Source organism: Dryobates pubescens, chromosome 21 (genome assembly GCF_014839835.1).
Source record: "Dryobates pubescens isolate bDryPub1 chromosome 21, bDryPub1.pri, whole genome shotgun sequence".
Lineage (NCBI taxonomy): Eukaryota > Metazoa > Chordata > Aves > Piciformes > Picidae > Dryobates > Dryobates pubescens.
Window position 1 is genome coordinate 10,031,785 of NC_071632.1, and position 19,362 is coordinate 10,051,146.

The 19,362-nt window shown below is 45.7% G+C and overlaps 1 protein-coding gene across 4 annotated transcripts in view; it reads right to left on the bottom strand.

Annotated features, from left to right (window-relative positions):
* Positions 1-3,068: 3,068 nt before the first annotated feature.
* The window catches only part of JCAD (junctional cadherin 5 associated), a 65,831-nt gene continuing 49,537 nt past the window's right edge, over positions 3,069-19,362 (bottom strand). The window contains exons 2-4 of one of the 4 annotated variants that reach the window (XM_009898548.2): positions 18,068-18,426; positions 7,813-11,462; positions 3,069-3,539 (exon numbers count right to left, since the gene is read on the bottom strand). In XM_009898548.2, the coding sequence (XP_009896850.2) occupies positions 3,505-3,539; positions 7,813-11,462; positions 18,068-18,366 (3,984 nt within the window). In that variant the 5' untranslated portion in view covers positions 18,367-18,426 and the 3' untranslated portion in view covers positions 3,069-3,504. Of the gene's footprint in view, positions 3,540-7,205; positions 11,463-16,995; positions 17,491-18,067; positions 18,427-18,582; positions 18,767-19,362 lie in introns of those variants that run through there. The other 3 variants (XM_054171175.1, XM_054171174.1, XM_054171173.1) reach the window with 3 other exon arrangements.

The window sequence follows — 19,362 nt, forward strand, 5'->3', positions numbered from 1 at the left end:
GTCTGTATCATAATATCAAATGAAAGAACCACTGTTGCTAGAGGAGCACACCATTTTAAAAGCAGTACTAACTTCAGTCCTTCATCCAGTCACATACTGCTGCAATACAAAGCTTACAAGGTTCAGATTTCTCATTCTTAGCCAGTAAAACCTTCCCTGCAACATTTCTGCTTCCTATTTATTGGGTTGGTTGGGGTTGGTTGGGGTTTTTGGTTGGTTGGCTGTTTTTTGAGGGGTTTATGTGTGTGTGGTTTGTTTGGGGGGGGTTGCTTTTGTTTTTAAGATCTTGGCTGTTTATGTGCATTGGAAGAATAATTACTTGACATAACTGATGAAACAGGTGTGCTGCAGAATCAGGTAAGGCCCTCCACCTCCACATCAGAAGAAAATAAAATGCACAGAGAACTCTTGTTCCACAGAGACATGAACTGAAGGTGGCAAAGGACTGGTTCTATGGGACAATTTAGAGCTCTCCAGAAATCAAGGATCAATTAAAACTTTGAAGTTATTGCCAGGCATCTCAGCCTTTTACTAGTAGATGGGATGATAAGAAATAAAGCAATTCTTGTTAGTAATTCCTTAGTAGATGGGATTGTGAGAATTGAAGCAATTCTTTTTAAGAAGTGGATTTTTAGGGGCAGCACTGGGGAGCGTGGGGGGGGGGATGCTGGAGTGGCTGGAGAGCTGCCAGACAGAAGGGGACCTGGGAGTACTGATTGACAGCCAGCTGAACATGAGCCAGCAGTGTGCCCTGGTGGCCAAGAAGGCAAATGGCACCCTGACTGCATCAAGAATAGTGTGGCCAGCAGGAGCAGGGAAGTCATTCTGCCCTGTGTTCAGCACTGCTGAGGCCACACCTTGAGTCCTGTGTCCAGTTCTGGGCCCCTCAGTTTAAGAAGGACATTGAAACACTTGAATGTGTCCAGAGAAGGGCAGTGAGGCTGGGAAGAGGCCTTGAGCACAAGCCCTATGAGGAGAGGCTGAAGGAGCTGGGATTGTTTAGCCTGGAGAAGAGGAGGCTCAGGGGAGACCTTCTTGCTGTCTACAACTACCTGAAGGGTGGTTGTAGCCAGGAGGGGGTTGGTCTCTTCTCCCAGGCAACCAGCACCAGAACAAGAGGACACAGTCTCAAGCTGCACCAGGGGAAGTTTAGGCTCGAGGTGAGGAAAAAGAGAGCTGTTAGCCATTGGAATGTGCTGCCCAGGGAGGTGGTGGAGTCACCATCCCTGGAGGTGTTCAAGAGGGGATTGGACGTGGCACTTGGTGCCATGGTTTAGTAGTCATGAGGTCTTGGGTGACAGGTTGGACTTGATGGTCCTTGAGGTCTTTTCCAACCTTGTTGATTCTATGATTCTATGATCCTGTGAGGAAACATGGTTTGTAGCTGTTTAGTAGCCCCCCAGATGTCTCAGACAGTGATGGAGTGGTCAGAATGGTGGGAACAGTTTGTCAACAAGCATTGCGACACAACATGCACAAGAGTTAATAAAAGAAATTATACACCGCTTTTTCTTTTCAAACAAGCTTTAAATAGTCCATATGTAACAAAAGCATGTGTTACAGACAAGAGATTCTTGCTGCCAAAACACAGGATGAGTGTTTTTCCCCATCATCCTATCCAAATTACAGACTCAGGGAAAAAAGAAAAAAATTCAAGAAATGAGAAAATGTTTAAAAAAAAAACAACAAAACACAAACAAAACCCAAACACAATTATGCTATAAACCCCCAAAAGGTCAGGAGAATAGACCAGTGAAGTACATGAACATCAGAGGAATGTTAGTACACAGGTACTTACAAAAAAACCCACCCAACACACACACATAGAAGTGGACATAGAGGCTTTAAAGGCAGATATTATGCAGGCTAATTCAGTATCAAAGAGCAGAATGCACAGGCTTCATTGTAAGCTCTGCAGTTCATGCATTTGTGTGTGCAGGTAAAATATACTTAAAGCCACGTATTTAAATGCCACCAAGAAGACACCTGAACTCCCCAGCAACATCAGCTGACTGCAGGGAAGAATTAAACTCACTTTTGTTTATTTTTATACACTGGCCTAATCCAAACCCACAATCTGGAAAAAGGAACAAAGTAAAAGAAAATAAAAACAGACACCCCCCCCAAAAAAAAAGGTATTTTTCTGAGCCACTCATCAAGACATCAGGAGAAAGATCCAAACCCACTTTTTGGTAATGGAATGTAGTGGCAGCAACACTGGCCCAGACAGTTCTCAGCTGCGTTTCAGAGAGTGGCTCCAAGAAGAAGGATCCAAGGGTGGAATGAGGAAAACCAGGAATTAACCCTGCAGTACATACATACATACACAGATGGCTCTTCTCAGAACAAAACAAGGTAGCACTACTGAGTATGTGGCAATATGGAGTGTGCATTAAGGTATACAAGTGAGATCAGCTTGGGGCACCTTCACTCAGAGGGATAAGTCTTCTTAAAATAGAATAATAATAATTAATAATAATAATAATAATAATACTTCTTTATACTTGCCACTTGTTAGCAATTGTTTACATCATAGAAAAATAGATAGTATTCTGTAACAAGAAATATAGTTACTTTGTTAAAATGGGCTATTTTAAACCAGCTGCTGTTCTTTCATATAAAGAATTTCTAAACAGCAAAAACAAACCAAACCAAACAACAACAACGACAACAAAATGTAGGTAATACTGAGTGCAAAACAGCCAGTGGTATACTTTGCATTGGTTTGAAACACTAGTTGCCAGCTACTATAATTACACGTTCTGTACACTGTACTACAAAAGTCATCCATCTTTTAGAAAGCTTTGGGGTTTTTCTCTTTTCGGTTCTTTTCTTCTTTCTAGGTGGCAAGCAGGTATTTAATCCAAGTAAATTCAAACTCTGGAAGTCAGAAATCCTTTCACAATCGGTCTTCGCTACCATTCTCTCCCATGCCCTTCCCCCCCGCCACCACGTAGTGCAGCAGCACTTTCTACTTATGGCCAAAAATCCCTCAAGTTAAACAAAGTTTAGACTGTAGTTACTTAGGAGTTTAGCTTATAAATTCACATTTTTTTTTCTTTTTTTTTTTTTTTTTTTTAACAAACAACAGGAAAAAAAAAACTTCACTGATCTCTCACAGTTACATTTACACCAAAGAGAAAGCTCAAAAGCCTCGCTTCATGCATTTCATCATCCCTGCTTGAAGTCTGAAATAGGGTTCAGAAAGAAAACCTCTTTGCCAACAGTAAGGTATTAAGTCTTAACACTACAAAGCCAGATGGTTCCAATGTAGAAGACAGAGTTTTCTGTGGTCTCTCCAACAGTTTCAGATAACAAACAGCTAACGCCTAGTGGCAGTGTGGTAAAGGCATTATCAGGACACCATGAACACCACAAAAGGAGGCAATTTCCAAGCATCGGAGAACACAACACAAAGCACCCAGAAAAAAAACCACCAACAGCTAACATCAGTGAAACATTCTTAGCAGAGCAGAAATCCCTCTGTTCTCCTCTTCGTTCATCTCACACCTTCTCAACTTTGGTGGGATCATAAGTATCTGAAAGGAAAAGAAATAAAGAAAGAAATAAAGAAACCAAACAAAACCAAGGAAACACTATTGGTACTGTACTGGGAAATCTCCTCAACAATGCCAGCTGTGGAAATGAGATTTCCACCCCCCTCCCCAGGTTTTTATTTTAAAACAGGAAGCTAATACTGGGGTTACAGCCTTAAAGCTACATACTGCATTCTTGACCCCAATTCTGTATTTGCATCAGTATAATGCGTGAACAACGTGGATCAAATGCAGAGAGATAGGACTTCAGAAGCCTTGGGTAGGTAGGAAGGAGCACACAGAATGCTAAGTGGTTCCATCTACTTTTCAGATGCTTTGGCAGGAAGAGGAAGACCTAAGATTTGCCCTCCCTTGCACTGAATACTAAGGACAAGTAAATGCTTTAAGCATCCTGGCTGGGTGTTTAAAGCTGGCTGAAGAAGTGATGATGCCATCCAGTCATCAGGGTCTTTTCATTCAATTGTAAGTCCTTGGTTTCAGATTAATTCAGCAGAATAGAGGAAAGCACAGCTGCACTGCACCGCTGTGGTTGGGCTGTCTCACTTCAGTCTGCAAAACTGCAGCCCACGGTTTGAGCATCATTCACTGAAGCACTGAACTGGCTTACTAACACTGGCCTTCCTTTTCAGCCTCCTTCTTGGCAGTTCACAAGACAGACAACACTTCCTTTTCTTTTCCTGAATCACCAAGGAGACTTGTCTATCAGATATTTTTACTGGATTTGTCCTAGCATTGGCTCTGGAATGATCAGATACCAGCCTTTTCCTTCACCCTTGTGACTCTGGGAAATAATTTCAGTGAGAGGGCTCAGCCTTGCAAGATCTGCCTGCTCTGTGCCATCATTCACAGATTCACAAACTGCCTTGGGTTGGAAGGGACCCTCAAAAGGTATCTTGTCTAATCCCCTGCAATCACCAGGGACACCTCCAACTAGATCAGGTTGACTAGGATCACATCGAGTCTGATCTTGAATGTCTCCAAGGATGGGGCCTCAACCCAGCCCCTGGGTAACTTGTTCCAGTATTTCACCACTCTCACTGAAAAGAATTTCTTCCCTATGTCCAGCCTAGCTCTACCCTGCTCCAGTTTCAAATCACTGCCCCTTGTCCTGTCACTACAAGCCCTTTTAAACAGTCCCTTCCCAGCCTTCTTGCAAGTCCCCTTCAGATATTGAAATGCAGCTCTAAGGTCTCCCTGGATCATGTACACATTTAACTTACCCCAGGCTGCATGGGATGCATGGTCATGGTGTGGAGGAACCATGGCCGCCTATAGAGGTGTCTACAGGCACACAGGGGCCTGGATAAATCAGCACTGCAGCCCCTGCTACCTTGTGCTGCTTGCTGCTCTTATGCAACCTGGGTGTCTGTACTAACCTTAAACGTCCCTCCCGCAGGCTGTACTCCCACAGCACTCATGTTGGAACAGTTGAGCATGAAAATGGTTGCACACATAAATATCACACTTTGCAGTAAAACATTCCTCCCCAGGACTTTTATGATGATGTAAGTGAACGTCTTCATTCAAACAAGAATAAAAACTCCTCGGAGGGAAATGTTTATTCCTGTGTGCAAGAGCCCATCTGCAGCATCCAGACTCATACCAAGTGGGGACTCAGCTAGGAAAGAACTTAGGGATTTGGCCCCAGTGAGTGGTTTCCTGGTGCAGGAATCCACTTCTCTTGCTCACGCTCCTCAAAATGGCAGGGCCAGCCAAGAAAGGAGTCTGTGCCAGCAACACCTATCCTTTCAGAACTGCTTATCACCATTCATCCTCTTCTGGTATTTCTCAACTTAAAGAAGAGACACCACATGAATGCAAAACAATAAAGCAAAAATCAAGAAGAAAAAAGTTTTTGAGGGTGGGTGCACTCCAGGATAACACCACATCTTTCCAAGCCTAATGCACTGCTGGTGTGGGAAGATGCCTCTAAAGCAGTAACAGTTTTTTCAATTGTAAATAATTTGCCATCTAGAACGTTTGCTAGAACATACTTTGGGTGAGGTTTACCTAAGAATAAAAAGGGATTTACATTTCAGAAGGCTGATTTTCCTACAGCCAGACACACTGGCACTGATAGAACTCCCCACGAAACTGCAGGTGCTCATTGTTTCAGGGAGTGGCGGGGGGGGGTGTGCAGAAAATCAGGCCACAAGACACAGAGCGTCTGCATGGCTCAGTTTATTCCCTGAAAGCGCCCCCACACCCTTAGCACCTCAACCAAGGACACAAAGGGGCCAGTCTACCAGGTTCTGTGGGAGGACAAACACTGGAGTCCTAGCACTGATACAGAAATGTTGATTCACCATTTGGTTAAGCTCATTTGAAATGTTCTCTACAGAAACAAAGCCACAGCAGCAGCCTCGTGGAAGCCATCTTCAGGCAGCAAAGGAGAGAAGACATCCAGTGCATTTGGGAACATTTGGAGGTGTACCTCTAATGGCACTATTTGCATAGCAAGATCAGCTTCTTGCCCTGAGTTTCGGCAGAGCTCTTACCCTGACAGTGACTGTTCCTCTGCCAGGCTGCATTATACATGTGCAAACCTGCTTCTGCTAAGGGCTCTGCGACAGGCCCAGACGAACATCACCCTACCTTGCTCCAAACAGAATGGCCTTTAGCAAGAATTACTTTTTACTTCTTCAGTCCTGCCCCATTAATGTAAGGTGAAGATCTTGTGGCCAACAAATGAGGGTCCCTGGATAGGAAGGAGCCTATAGAAGAGATGCCTTCTCACCCAATATGAGTGCACGCTACCCTGGTGGGACTGGATGTGTGAGGCAGGAAGGGACATCCATGCTCTCCAGATGCGGGGAGGGCTTTACATCTGCAAGGGAACTGCTGCAATGGGAACACACTGCAGAATACAAGCCTGGCATTGTCAGCAAGAGGGATAAATTTAGACCTAATTTACTGCAGAATAGCTCTCCAATAAAACACACACAATCTGTTTTGATACATCCCTGAAGTCATGTCACCACAACAGTTATTTTCTTCACTCCAGCAGAAACCCCAAGGGAGGAGAGCACATGAAATGCATGTGGGGCATCCTAGACCTGATGGGTATGAGAAAGCTGAATTAGCTTGTTTGGAAAATCTGCTCTAGAGACATACAGTTCATAGCAGAAAGGCAGAGCTGTAAGACACACAAAAAATACATAAAGGGAAAGGCTGAAAAGCTGCAGGAGTCAACAGTTAGAACTTATACAAATATTTCTCTTCAGAGGGAAAGACATAAATCTACTTTAAAGTATGCTCCATTTAATTTCAGTCCCTCTGTACTGAAAAGCTGTTAACAAATTTATATTGATGAGGCTTAATGAGTAACCTGTGCTGATTTCAGGGCAGAGTGTTAGCTGTTACAGACAGAGGATGGAAAAAGGCAGGAGATTAATACTAGTTTAACAACTTTCACAGCATGCATTTGCTCACTCCTATTAATTTAGTAGACTTAGGTGGCCTGGGAGAATTATTCCTTTACACAGATCTATGACAACCACTGATTTTTCAGTTGCTCAGCACAATGTCATACGAAAACTGGTTTGGAGATAGAACAGCCCACATTACTTTGGGGACACATATGGAGAGCACAAGTTCATATGCTTTTGAGAGATGAGGAACATCAGGGGGAAAAAGAAAAAAAAAGAAAGGTGTTCCCTGAAAAAGTCAGCTTTCCATCTGACCTAAGGATAGCAGTTATTCTTCACAGCTGATCTGGAAAATATTCACAAGAGAGACAGAGAGAATTTTCCAGGCCCCTTAATGCAGCCATTTCCCAGAGGCTTCAGAGAAGAACATCAGATTTATATCTGTAGTTTCTTCTGAACTCTGATATAGGATGTGTCTGCTTAAGCATTAGAGAGGGGAAAAATGGGTATTCAAGGAGAGGCTACGGTTAAATCACCACGTGTTCCCAAACACTGGCACTGGAGTGCCTGTCTTTGAGCTCTGGTGTTTGAAGCTGGCCATTCCTGAAACAATTAGACCCAGATAAGACTTCAGGGAGCACTCCAGTCTCTGTGAATGAGTTTCAGTATCACAAGTGCGTTTTACAGTAAGGTTTCCTAAAACGGGATCAGAGAACGCTCATGTTATCTCTTTCACAAGGAGACCAAAGAGAGTGGCAACCAGACAGGGGTAGTACCACCCACAGCCTGTTACTATTTGAGCGGCATTATGTGGGCATAAGCAAAGCAACCATGCCCATTACATAAGGAAACAGGATCCATTTGGATCTCCCAGAATAGGATCTTACCTAAAGAAAAATCTCTGTCGATCTTCTTCTTGTCCATTCCACCTAAATATCCATTTTCACTGAGAGAGATAACACGCTTGGAAACAGCCCCTGAGCTTGCCAGTTTGCTTCCTCTCTCCTCTTGTACCCTTGACAGCTTCTCCTCATCCACCTCCTCTCCCGAGTCTGCGCTTTTAATGCTCAGCCGCCTCATCCGGGACACAGAGTCAACCTCTTTCATTCGCACCAAGCGATCCATGGCAGTCCGGCTGGGTGGAGACGTCAGCTTGCCTTGGAGCGTCTCTATCACTTTCGAGGTGCTTCTCACTCTCTTTTCCGAGTGCTGATACACGGCCGACTTGCAAACCAAGCTTTGGCTCTCACCTTGGCTGGGACTCGCAGGCTGCTCAAGGACTTGCTCGGTTACCAGCGTCTTAGTGCTGGCTTCCTGGTGAGCCGTCTGGCATTCACCAGGGTGCGAAGCTCGGCCTCCCACTCTGACAAAAAGAGCACTCTCTGTCCAGCCACACTTCCGTCTGCCTTCATAAGAGTCCTCTTTTTTACTGTCTTTCTCACTTACTGTGCTTCCCACTGATGACTGGGAGTCCTGGGTGCCATTTGCAGGGCTAGTGCCTGGGTGGCATCCAACCTGATCATCTGGTAGGAGAGACTCCACTGCTATATCTATACCTAAAATTCTTGCAGCTCTTGCCTGCAATGACTCATTCACTGGGATTTCCACTGCATTTGCATTTGAAAAGTGATCAGAGTTGTTAGCACCAGGTCCTGGGACTACATCTAGTCCCACCGACCTCAAATCTGGCTCAGAGTGCCCTTGATTCCTCTTTGTCAGCGACAAGTGTGCTTCTGGGCCTCTCTCTAAAACTATATCATTTGGGGGAGTTGCACCTTTGCTCAGTTTAACAAACTCTAGGTAACTTTGGTCTTCGCTCATCTCTTGCAAGACAAGGTTATTGAAAGGATTACTGTGACACAAACTGTTTGGGCTACTGGACAAAACTGTCTCAAGAGAGCCCACATCAACTGGCTGCTTGCTTGTTCTGCTCTTGGCTTCCCCTGTCCTCATTTCTGTTATCAGACTTCCATCTGCTGGCTTGACTCCTTCACTGCTCCCTCCTGGCTGCGAGAAGCCTCGAAAGCCAACACAGCCTGGCTCACCACCATGCTCCTTTCCCATGCTCCAACTTTCAGACTTACTTTTAACTCTTCCTGACTTAAATATAGGCACCTCTGGCACAACCATTTCCAACTTCCCACTGTGTTTTGGCTCCTGGTTTGTCTTCTCATTTCTGGATGCCCTCTTTGGTGTAAGGGCACCTGCCAGTGGAGAAGCTGCAGCACTTTCCAAGTCTTCTTCACTGCTTGTACTCTCCTCCTGCTCTTGCAGCTCCTTGTTAAAACTTTCTAGCTCACTTATTGCATCCCAGGGACGGCGACTTACAGGCTTCAACAGGAACTGCCCAAACAGCTCCTTCCTTTTGCAGGGAGTGCCTGCTTCTGCCTTAACTACATCTCCCTTGGAAAGGTCAGTTTCCCTCTCCTGGGCAGGCATGGGCTGGCTCTGGTGGGGTTTTGGGGAGGGGGACTGAAGGACCGAGGTGGCAGCCCTGGAAAATGCACTGTTGCTAGACTGGCTGAGGTACATCTGACCCTTCATGCCATAAGTGCTCTGTCTGCAGCTTCTCTCGTCAGAAGGTAACTCTGTCTGTTTTGACCCTGTTGTGGATGCTGTACATCCCAGGAGCTTTGGAGACAGCAATCTGTCACTGTTGGGCTGCCCAGGCTTTGTACCATGGAAAAACTGTGGGCTTTTAGGTTCTTCAGTAAAATTAGTCTGTGTCTGCTGGTCTTTGTACTGATCACCTGGCCAGGAGCCAGAGTATTTGAGCTCTCTGTGTTTTGCAGGCTGAATAAATCTGAGGTCATTCATTTGTTTGAACTCTTCTGGTCTCCACAGCTCTTGTTTTTGTAACTCATTTTTATTGGTCATGCTTCCTGTAAGCGCTTGTAACTCCAAGTCCGTTGAAGACATACTTAAGAGACTTTGTTCTTGCAAAGCTCCATTGTTATCAAACTCATTCTTATCGGGGCTCTGGGTTATGTTGTTGTTCCTATCTGTATCTGGCAGATTGGATTCTGATTTAACTGGGATAGAGACCAAACAAAATATAGTTTCATTCATTTTTTTCTTTGAACTCTTTTTGCTCTGCAGCCCAGTCCCAGGTTCAAACTTTTTGACTTTTGTAACAGTCTCACAGGTGCTGTCCATATGTGAATTTCTTACAGAAAGTTTGCCTTTTGTGTACTCTGTGCTGGCTTCATTATGGGGGCTGTGATTAGTTGTGCTACAACTGTCTCTTTGGTCTGGCAAGGCACAGTTTTCCTGATCTCGGATGGATGGTGCCAACCATCTGTTGCTATGGGTGGAGCTGTCAGAAGTTCTTTCTCCCTTTGCAGAATTGGACAAATTTGATGCATCCAAAAAGGCACTGGTGTACTGTAGTTCAAGGTTTCTCTCTTGCAAAGCACCAGAACTGGGGCTCCTTGCATTTTCAGCGTGTTTAGCGTTGTCCTGCAGACCTTCCGGTGGTGCGATCTTAATGTGTCGTATCCTAGGGTCATCAAAGGGAATATACTGAACAGAGCACAGGTAGTCAGCAGGGCGCCTGACATGGCTTTGCTTCCCGTGAGGAAGGTGGTTGTCTTTGCAGGGCTCACCCCCTGCTTCAAAAGTATTTACAGCTGGTCGCTGGCAGGGGACAGCCCGCTCTGCAGGGCCCTGCTGATCGCTGCTGGCATAGGTGTTGGTGTTAGGCACTTCACGGAGAGGGTGTGGGGTCACGCTGTGGTGGGGGGGGGATTTGTAAGAAGGAGGAGGTACGTAGACCGGCGGCTCCAAACCAGAGTCTTGAATGCAAGCATCTTGCCTTGGCTCATTAACTTTGGCTAAGTAGGAGATGGGTTCATCTTTCTGGTAGTGGTCCTGGAAACCTGCCGTTTCTGCAGGTGCCCTGCTCTGCCGCTGCAGTTCATAGGCTGGAGGCTTGAGAGGTTTCCCATACTTGGGTTTCACCAGGGGAAGGAAATGGCTTCCTGTTTCATGGTGTTTGGCTGGTTCCACACTCAGCCTGCTCGGGGGATAGGAGGGGGTTTTAGTTATGCTGAGTGAGTTGTTACTGTTGGTCAGGGAAGGAATTTCCACACACCTCATGCTCTCAGGCGAAAGGACCCTTGGCAGTGACTGTGATTTCCCCTTGTTGTGGGTGCTCAGTACATTGTCTCCCAGAGTCAGAGAATACAGCTCTTGAAGCAGCTTCTCCCTGTCACCCTCAGACATTTGCCTCCCTACCTTTTTCGGCTGGTTCCAGCTTTCCATTCCCAGACTTTGCCATTTGCAGTCATCAGGCACTTCACAGCTCTCCTGCAAGCCACTTCTTCTAACATACCCTGTGCCCATCCCCACCTTCAGCTGACTTTCTTTGGGGTGCCGAGGTGTCCCCGGGGCTGCAGACAAGCCTTTCATTTCCACACCAGCTTTCTGGGAATAGCCCAGGAGTACGCTGAAGTCCTGACCTCGTCTTCTCCAGTAGGCGAGCTCTTTATCAGTCCTGGGCTGGGCAGACCATGCTAATTGAGGCCTGTCATAAACCCTGCAAAAAGAAACACAGCGTCACAGGCAGCTTGCACAGATGCACTTCTTACCTTCTCTTACTGCTATGACTGTTAGGAGGTTAAATGCTGAGTTAGGCCAATGGGGTTTGTATACTCTGTTTGCACCGAGATGACTTCATGATTTTAATGAGAAGATTTAAAAGTCAGTCACTAACATGAGTAAAGGAAGGGACTGATGCTCTGCTGGCATGTTGTTAGCTAGGCAAAGCTGTTAGAAAGAGAAACAAATGCACACAGTTACCTGCTGTGCAAATACACACAGGCCTCCTTGATGGACACCAGGAAACCAGAAACGTTTGTCTTGAACTTATCTCTGCACTCTGCTGCATCAAAACCTATAGCCGTCAAGGGGACTACTGTGGGATGCAAGTTTAATAGGAATCCAAAAGATCAGAGGTAGGGAGAACAAGCAGGGGGCTTTTTCATAAGGTATATCCTGTAAGAAACATGATTTGTATCCTAATATGAGAGCTGAAATTAAATGTGCCATTTCCAGCATTTTTTCTTGTCCATCTTCCCAAGGGAATGAATCTTCAAAGTGCTTTGGATGAAAAGGATACATGCCCCAACAATGGGGATGTATCAGATCGGTCCTGGTTAAAATGGAACCAATATTTTAAATACAAACTACTTCAAAAGAAGTATAAAATTCTTCAATTAAAGAGGGATCAGCTCCAGCAACCTATTACTGAACTATGGAAAGACATTAGGCATTTTGTTGTGGATTTGAAACTCAGAAGACAGATTTACATGAAGAGAATAGGTCCTTTGTTCTGAACAGAGTGTAAACTGTTTGCTGTATTACTGCTGAACAAAATTGGCACTCTCCTATATAAATAATTAATCTTACACTTGAACTGTGTTCTGCTATTCTTGTACCTAAGGTGTCCAACAATATAACTGCCTTTACACTATGTGGCTGCCACCAGCACAAGACTGGAAAGAAAAATCAAAATTGACAGAAATAGGACAAGTATGTGGAGAGGACCCAAGAATTTCATTCTCTTCCCTCCACCCCAAGGTATATAAACAGTGTCATCTGGCTCTTTTTTAACTTAAAAACAGTGATACATTTAAATGGTAGTTTGTGCAAACAGAATGTAATTCAAAATCTGGAATGAAAAAGAAGCAATCCAGATCCACAGCAATTTTCTTGGCATAAATTAACTTCATCCTATGACTATAAAAGTTTAGAAACAAATCTGGGATAAGGAGCATCTTGTTCATATTAATTAAGATTCAACAGCTGACCAAAACCGTTGTGCACACAGTAATGTTTCTTTGCTGAACTGCAGGAAGTGGCAGACGTCTTTATTATTCGGTGAGATATAACAGGACACTTCTACACTGGAAAGCTGATTGCAGTAGCATTGAACATTTCCATGCCTCTCTGCATGTGGAAGCATGCATCTGAACAAATGCTGCCGCCTTCTGAGATTATCAAATCTACCTTTTCATCTCGTCCCCATGCTGCTATAGCATCATCATTTGAGCTGAGAAATTTGGTCTAGCAATAGTGAGGAGGGGACGGACAATTGCTCTTTCTGTTTGATTTTCTCCATGATCAGTTTCTCCAGAAATCACAGGGAGTAGAGAGTCACAGATTCCAAGATCAGAAGAGACTGTTATGATTATTTAGTTTGCCATCTTGCTCAATGAAGGCCACCAGACTTGTCCAAAATGCCTCCTGCTTCACTGGCAGCACGTCCCTTAGAAAAGCATCTAAGAATCTCTACATCGCCAGAGATGTTGTTGCAAACTTTAAATCACCTTTAAAAATCAAACCCCAAACAAAACACCCATACAACAAACATCCAAAGTAAACCCAAATACTTCTCCACCCAAATATAAAATCCCTGGGGGGAGGAGGTATGGTAGACAATAACATTGAGATTTGCAACAGCTGAAACTAACAGCATGGAAATTGAATGGGCTGGTTGTCTAAAGGGTTTACTAGGAAACCAGGAGTAGGGAAGGAAGCATAATTTGACTCTTTCCTAGTAAACCACTGAAAAAAAAAAGAGAAGAGTTTCAGGTGGTTTGCTTTTTAAAAACCAAACAAACTCCAAGCTCAGCTATTCAGTAAAATAAATCAGTCCTAAGTCAGGGCAGTTTCAGTTACAGAAAGGATGTTCCTCCATTTATTAAAAGCTGGTTGGAAGATTAAGTTTATTTTTTAAAGATTAAGAGATTAATAACTAGGCTCCAGTAATGAACTTTGGAACGTGCTAGAAATGCTCATGTAACCTGTACTATGTCAGCATTGCAATGAGAGTGTAGAAATGACATTTAAAAGGAGGTATTCAGAGCATTTCAAACCTGATCTTTTCTATGAGCTAGTCACAAGATGGATGTATCAGTCTCTCCAGCTCCTGGCCCAGGTGCTAGAGGTGGTTACACAGCCAGCCTGTATCCTGGGCCCCACAAATTTCTGAAGAGGGTGGCACTGCACTGGCACAGTGGGAAAGGGTTGCTCTACAGTGTCCTCAAGGGACCCTCCAGCTTAGCTCCAGCCTGAAGGCTCCTCTGCTCCCAAGCATGGAGAACAGCTCCTGTACACTTGCACACAGCAGGCATTGCAAGAGGCAGCAAGCAGTGGAGCAGCACAGCACAATCACACTGCTTGTGGCCTCCTTCCAGGATACATAACACTTTGGGGTCTTGCAGTCAATGAAGTGGTGGAAAGGGCCACCCAAGAGACACCCCAAGTTCACAATGCTTCACTACAGCCTTAGCAATGCTACATCTCTGTCTGGCAAATTCCAATCATGCTGCATCCATGACATACTATCAACAAAGAGATTTCACAGTCCCTCATAGCAGCAGCAGCAGCAAGTCTCTGACTATGCCACTGCATGGTCCTGTCTCACCCCTTATGCACAGGGACTGACTCACACAGACACAGCTGCTGCACAGCACTTTACAGCTGGGAGAGTGCCAAGGATGGAGCAGTCCCATGGGACCAACTGGGAAGATTTAAGTGCTAGGGACAGAGCAGTGCCAGGGGACGAAGGAGGTAGACTTTAACATTAAGAACTCTTTTCTAACAGGCCAGCTCCTAACAAATACCACATTTGCTGTCTGTATTAAGTCTATACAAAATGAATTGAACGCAAACTGGTTTTAAAACAGCCACCATTGCTAGCACGTTATGGATTTTAGGCTTTTTGCAAGAAATGAGGTCATCTGTCCACCCAGCACTGGCTGCATGACCACATTCCACTTGAGCTCCCACTCTCAAAGCAACGAGTTGATCCAGCAGGACCTCACAAGATGCACATAATAGGACCATCAGTGAAAGAGCGTGGCATAGGCATCATAGTCAAAACCCTGCAGAATGAGGCTATCTAAGGTGTTTCTGACCCTGTTCTTGGCTGCCAGCATGCAAATGGTAGGTGTTAGGCACCCGGTAGCTCAGAGTGGGTGAGCCACAGGCACCAGGACAGATTTTGTGCCAGTGCGGAAGAACTGTTAAGAAATTTCCAGGATTTGGCAGCAAGGAAGAAAAATTTTCAGAGGACTGTTCTGTATACTAGCAGCTTCTGTTCTATTTTGGGATCCTATCCTCACATACACCCTTACAAAGCCCAAAACTGGGAAACACCAGAACACTTTTCTAATTTCTCCTGCAGGTGACCTCATTAGTGATATCTATTTATCTCTAAATTCTCTAGCTACCAACATAGTTCCTCCCACACAAACAGCTAAGCAAAGTGCCTCTTCTCTCTGCTCAGAAGAGAAGCAGAAGGGAGTTCTCCTTCTGTGAACCCTCTCATCTTTACCCACAGGGTCAGCTTTCCCATTTTCTTCGCCTTGTCTTGTCTTCCAAACCTCTACTGTGCAGTCTCCTAATGCTCAGTTAAGCAAGGACAGCCAGGACAGCCCTTCCACCATCTGTTCCCCCACGCTTTGCCTGAAGAACAACAGGATGGAGCAAAACATCGCTTCGCCACTCTGCCAGGGCATCACTCCCTCCTTGCAAGCAGCAGCAGTGGGTGGTGTGATGTGCCCACATGCAGTTGCTATGAAGCTTCTCTCTTCCTCCTCAGTGAGGGTTGATCAGCAGAACAACCCAGTGAGTGAACAATATTGTCCTCTACTGTCATGAAAGACCCTGATCCCTGCAAACCTGTCTGCAAAGGCAGCAAAGAGGTGGGCAACGTCACTCACCTCTGTGGTGTTCGGAGGGTGATTAGCTCTTCCACATTAGTGATCTGAGCAAGACTGTGGTAAAAATAATTCCCTGTCCAAGCAGCCTGAGCCATGCTCTGAATTGCTGGTAGTTGGGACACACACTGCCTCTTCTGGCCCTCTCCTGTTACTGTGCTGCACTGGGAAGGTAGCGTCAGGAGATGGCTGCAGGAAGCCTGCAATGCCCAAAGAGCAGTGTCTTCATGATGGACCTTGCTGGGTGGTTGTCTGTCCTCAGGCCCAAATGGTTCCCAAGTCTCGGCCATGTGCAGTTGTTTCCCAGCCCAAGAACCAGGAACCTATTTCCCATGATGGTCCAGAAACCAGAGAGATCAAAATCCCTGGTGGAGTTCACTATGCCCCACTTTTAACAAGCCAAAACACCCTGAAGTGGGCCATCATGAAGCTCTCCTCTTCAGTTTTAAAACAGCTCCCACTGGCATGGTAGCCCTATGCCTTGGATGCTTCCCCAGGGCAGGGGAGTGGGTCTGTGGAGGAACTGCCACCCTGGAGCTCAGCAACCAAAACAGGCTGAAGTGGGGCCAGCTTTTCCAGATCTGGCCTGGAGAGCTCACACCCCTTCTGGTACCAGCAGGGCAGCAGCAGTGTCACATTGGGCACCCAAGGGACTCTGCACACACAGGGACAGCTGACGCAAAGGTTTTCACTTGTTCATAGCTGCTAGTGCCTTGTAAGAGTTCCCAACAGGCTCACTGGGAATCAGCTTGCTGTAACAGTAACAGTAAGAAAAGATTTCTATTTTTATGGAAGTATGACAAAGCCATTTCCAGGGCTGTGTTCCCTATTTTATCTGGAAAAGCCACTTTGAAAAGCCAGGATATAATGTTTAACTCCGCTGCAGGCTGACAGGCTCCACACCTTGCATTTCGAGATGTTAGAAGGAGACATTTAACTGTCAAACAGCCTAAAGGCAGCACCAGCAGTTACAGATACCTTGGCCACATCCGAGATGTGGGTCAGACATGCAAGCCCCTGCAAACTCACCTGGAGAAGCAGGCAGCAGGGAATCAGCAGTCCTCCCACACCACCGTGCACCCACCAGGCTCTGCCTGAGAGGATGCAGGAGCAGCAGCAGCTCTGCAGTAGCTTCCCGCCTCACACAGCCATGCCTTCTTCATACCAGTTTTGCTCCACAATGTAAACACAGCTCCAAGTGCCACCTTCCTAGGCACCCCTGCATGCTCACTTTCCCTGCTTCAAAACCTTTTCCCCTTTCATTCTTTCCCAGTATCCTTCCTCACTTTATTGCTGTCTAATTTACTTCACCCAAAACACAATATGAAGGATCTTCCTCATTACCTTTAAACCTGTGTCCTCTCCTTCCTTCTCCAGAAGGGATGGCTCCACCTCAGGACCTTCACCACAGCTGTGACTTGCTGCCCTAGGACTGTGTTACAGCGCTCACATCTCTTCCTGCCCATTATCCTTGCTGGCACCCAGGAGCCATTCCTGCTCCGGGCCAACAGGCTTGCAAGGGGAAGAGATCTGAAAGGCAAGAGCTGCCGAGCCCAGCAGACACATGTTACTGGAGGTCTCCCTGTAAGAGGACGAGCTCCTAAAGCAGCAGCGTTTTGCCATGCTTTCAGTTTCAGGCCCTCTCGTCAGGAGGAAGGGGCTTTTCCTCGTAAACCATCGTCACACTTGGGCTAGCTTCCAGTCCTGCTCTAGCCCCTTCCCTTTGTTCATCTGCAGCACCCAAATAGCCGCAGAACAATGGCCGAGCAGCGGTGTGTACACACAGCTCTTCCTGCCCGGCCGGCCCCGGCCCCAGCGCACGTACTCGCGCCGAGCCAGGCACGGCCCCCCAGGCACCTTTGGGGAAGTGACCACAAGAGCTTCTGCTGCCTTGGAGCCCTTCTATAAAGAAATGCACAGGCACCTTCTCATGTTCACCTAAAAGATAAAAAAAAAGCCTTAAAAAGGCAAGGAAGTCCTCAACACGTGTAAGAAAACAGCCACCAAGAGCTGCACACGGCTGAATCTACAGCAAAGCCCACACAGTGGAGGAAGCTGGGGTCTGCTTTTTAAAAGTGAAGAAAAGGAAGAACTTTTGTCCCTTTTTTTCTTTTCCCCTGTACTTGGATTGAGCTTTTCTAAGCCCAGCAGAAAGACCTTTCTGATACAGAGCACGTTAATAACTGAACTTTCCCCACACTGGGCCACTTCTCATTATCCCAGTATTCCCAAAGACCTTGCTCCTGCAGGAGGTGAATAGATGTGCCACTGCTTCAAGGTGTGGACTTGCAGTGCATGGAAATGGTCACTGTTATGGGAGCAGGAAGATGGTGTCATGGGTTAGGGTCATGCTTAGTTTTCTGACAGTACCAAAAGGGTATAGAAAGCAAAGCCATGGCATGATGCTGAAACTTACCCCCCTTCTGAAGTATGAAAAGTGGACAAACCCTGATGGTCATGGTGGTAACCAGGACCCGAATGCCTCCCTTGGCTCTCATGGCTGCTTTCAGTGCTGCTCGAGTTGCTTTTCACCAGAGGTTTCTTGCTGTAAGCCCCAGCTCTCAACTCGGCCTCAAACCCACTCAGTGCTCTCTGAGCAGATCTGTTCCCCACAATTTCATGCCGGTATCCATCATATCTGTTCTCATACGAAACAGGGGTTTTTTTTGACAACTTGTATCCATGAGAAATCAGGAGGTCCTCGACACTGAACATGTTGTGCTGGTTTCACTCACAGCTGTGCCATCAGAAAGCTCTTTCCAGCAGGACCCATCACTGAAAAACAGAACCAAAAACAAACAGAAGGCTGTTTTAAACACGGATAGTTTTGATCAGCTGCTAAAAATCTCATCCCCTGTCCTCAGTCTTCCATCTTCATAACAAAATAGATGAAGCAAAGTGCATGCAGATGCTGATGAATCATGTGCTGACCTTCCCCAGACAATACACCTCCATGCACTCAGCCAAGCAGCAGATGCTGCGCTGCTGCTGACTCAGTCTGTTTCACTGAAGAACTCACTGGTGATTGCAGCTTTCAGATTTCACTGAGTGATCTCAAAAAAAAAATACATCTTTGCACCAGAGGTAAGCCCAAAATTGGAGTCAGGCATTTCCTTAAAAGCAGTTTTTCTCCAGCCAGGGAGAGGTGTGTTCTGTATTACGTTTGAAGTTGCTACAGGAGGAGGGGGTGGATCACAGGGCAATGTGCCTCTCCCTACAGCTCTGCATAGTCCAATTAAGAAAAAATGTTCACATGAACAAGGACAAAATATGCATGAGCACAAAAATGAATTATGTAACCACATGAAAAACCCAGGTATTATTATGCAATACCCCAGCTAAACAGTGTTTTGGTTTTTTTACAGATTACTTTCTCTTTTTTGGCCTGTTTGGCCTGCTGAAAATCAGTCATTCTCAGGTAGAACGGTGCAAAACCTAAGATTTAAGGGACACCCTATTTTTGCTTCCACTGTGTAAAATACCTGGAACCAACCTGAGATGCCTGTGTCTATTTTGTCTCAATGATTTCCAAGATATGGGACACTCTAGATTTTCCTTCCCAGTGACAGCCTTCAGTTCTGCACTGACTGGAGCAAAGACCAGGACTGAATCAGCTGGCTGGAAACAACCTCTCTTGTCTAAAGCATTCTCACAGCTTATTATGGCAATTACAGACTACTCATTCCTCCAGAGGTTTAAAAGGAGCGGAAG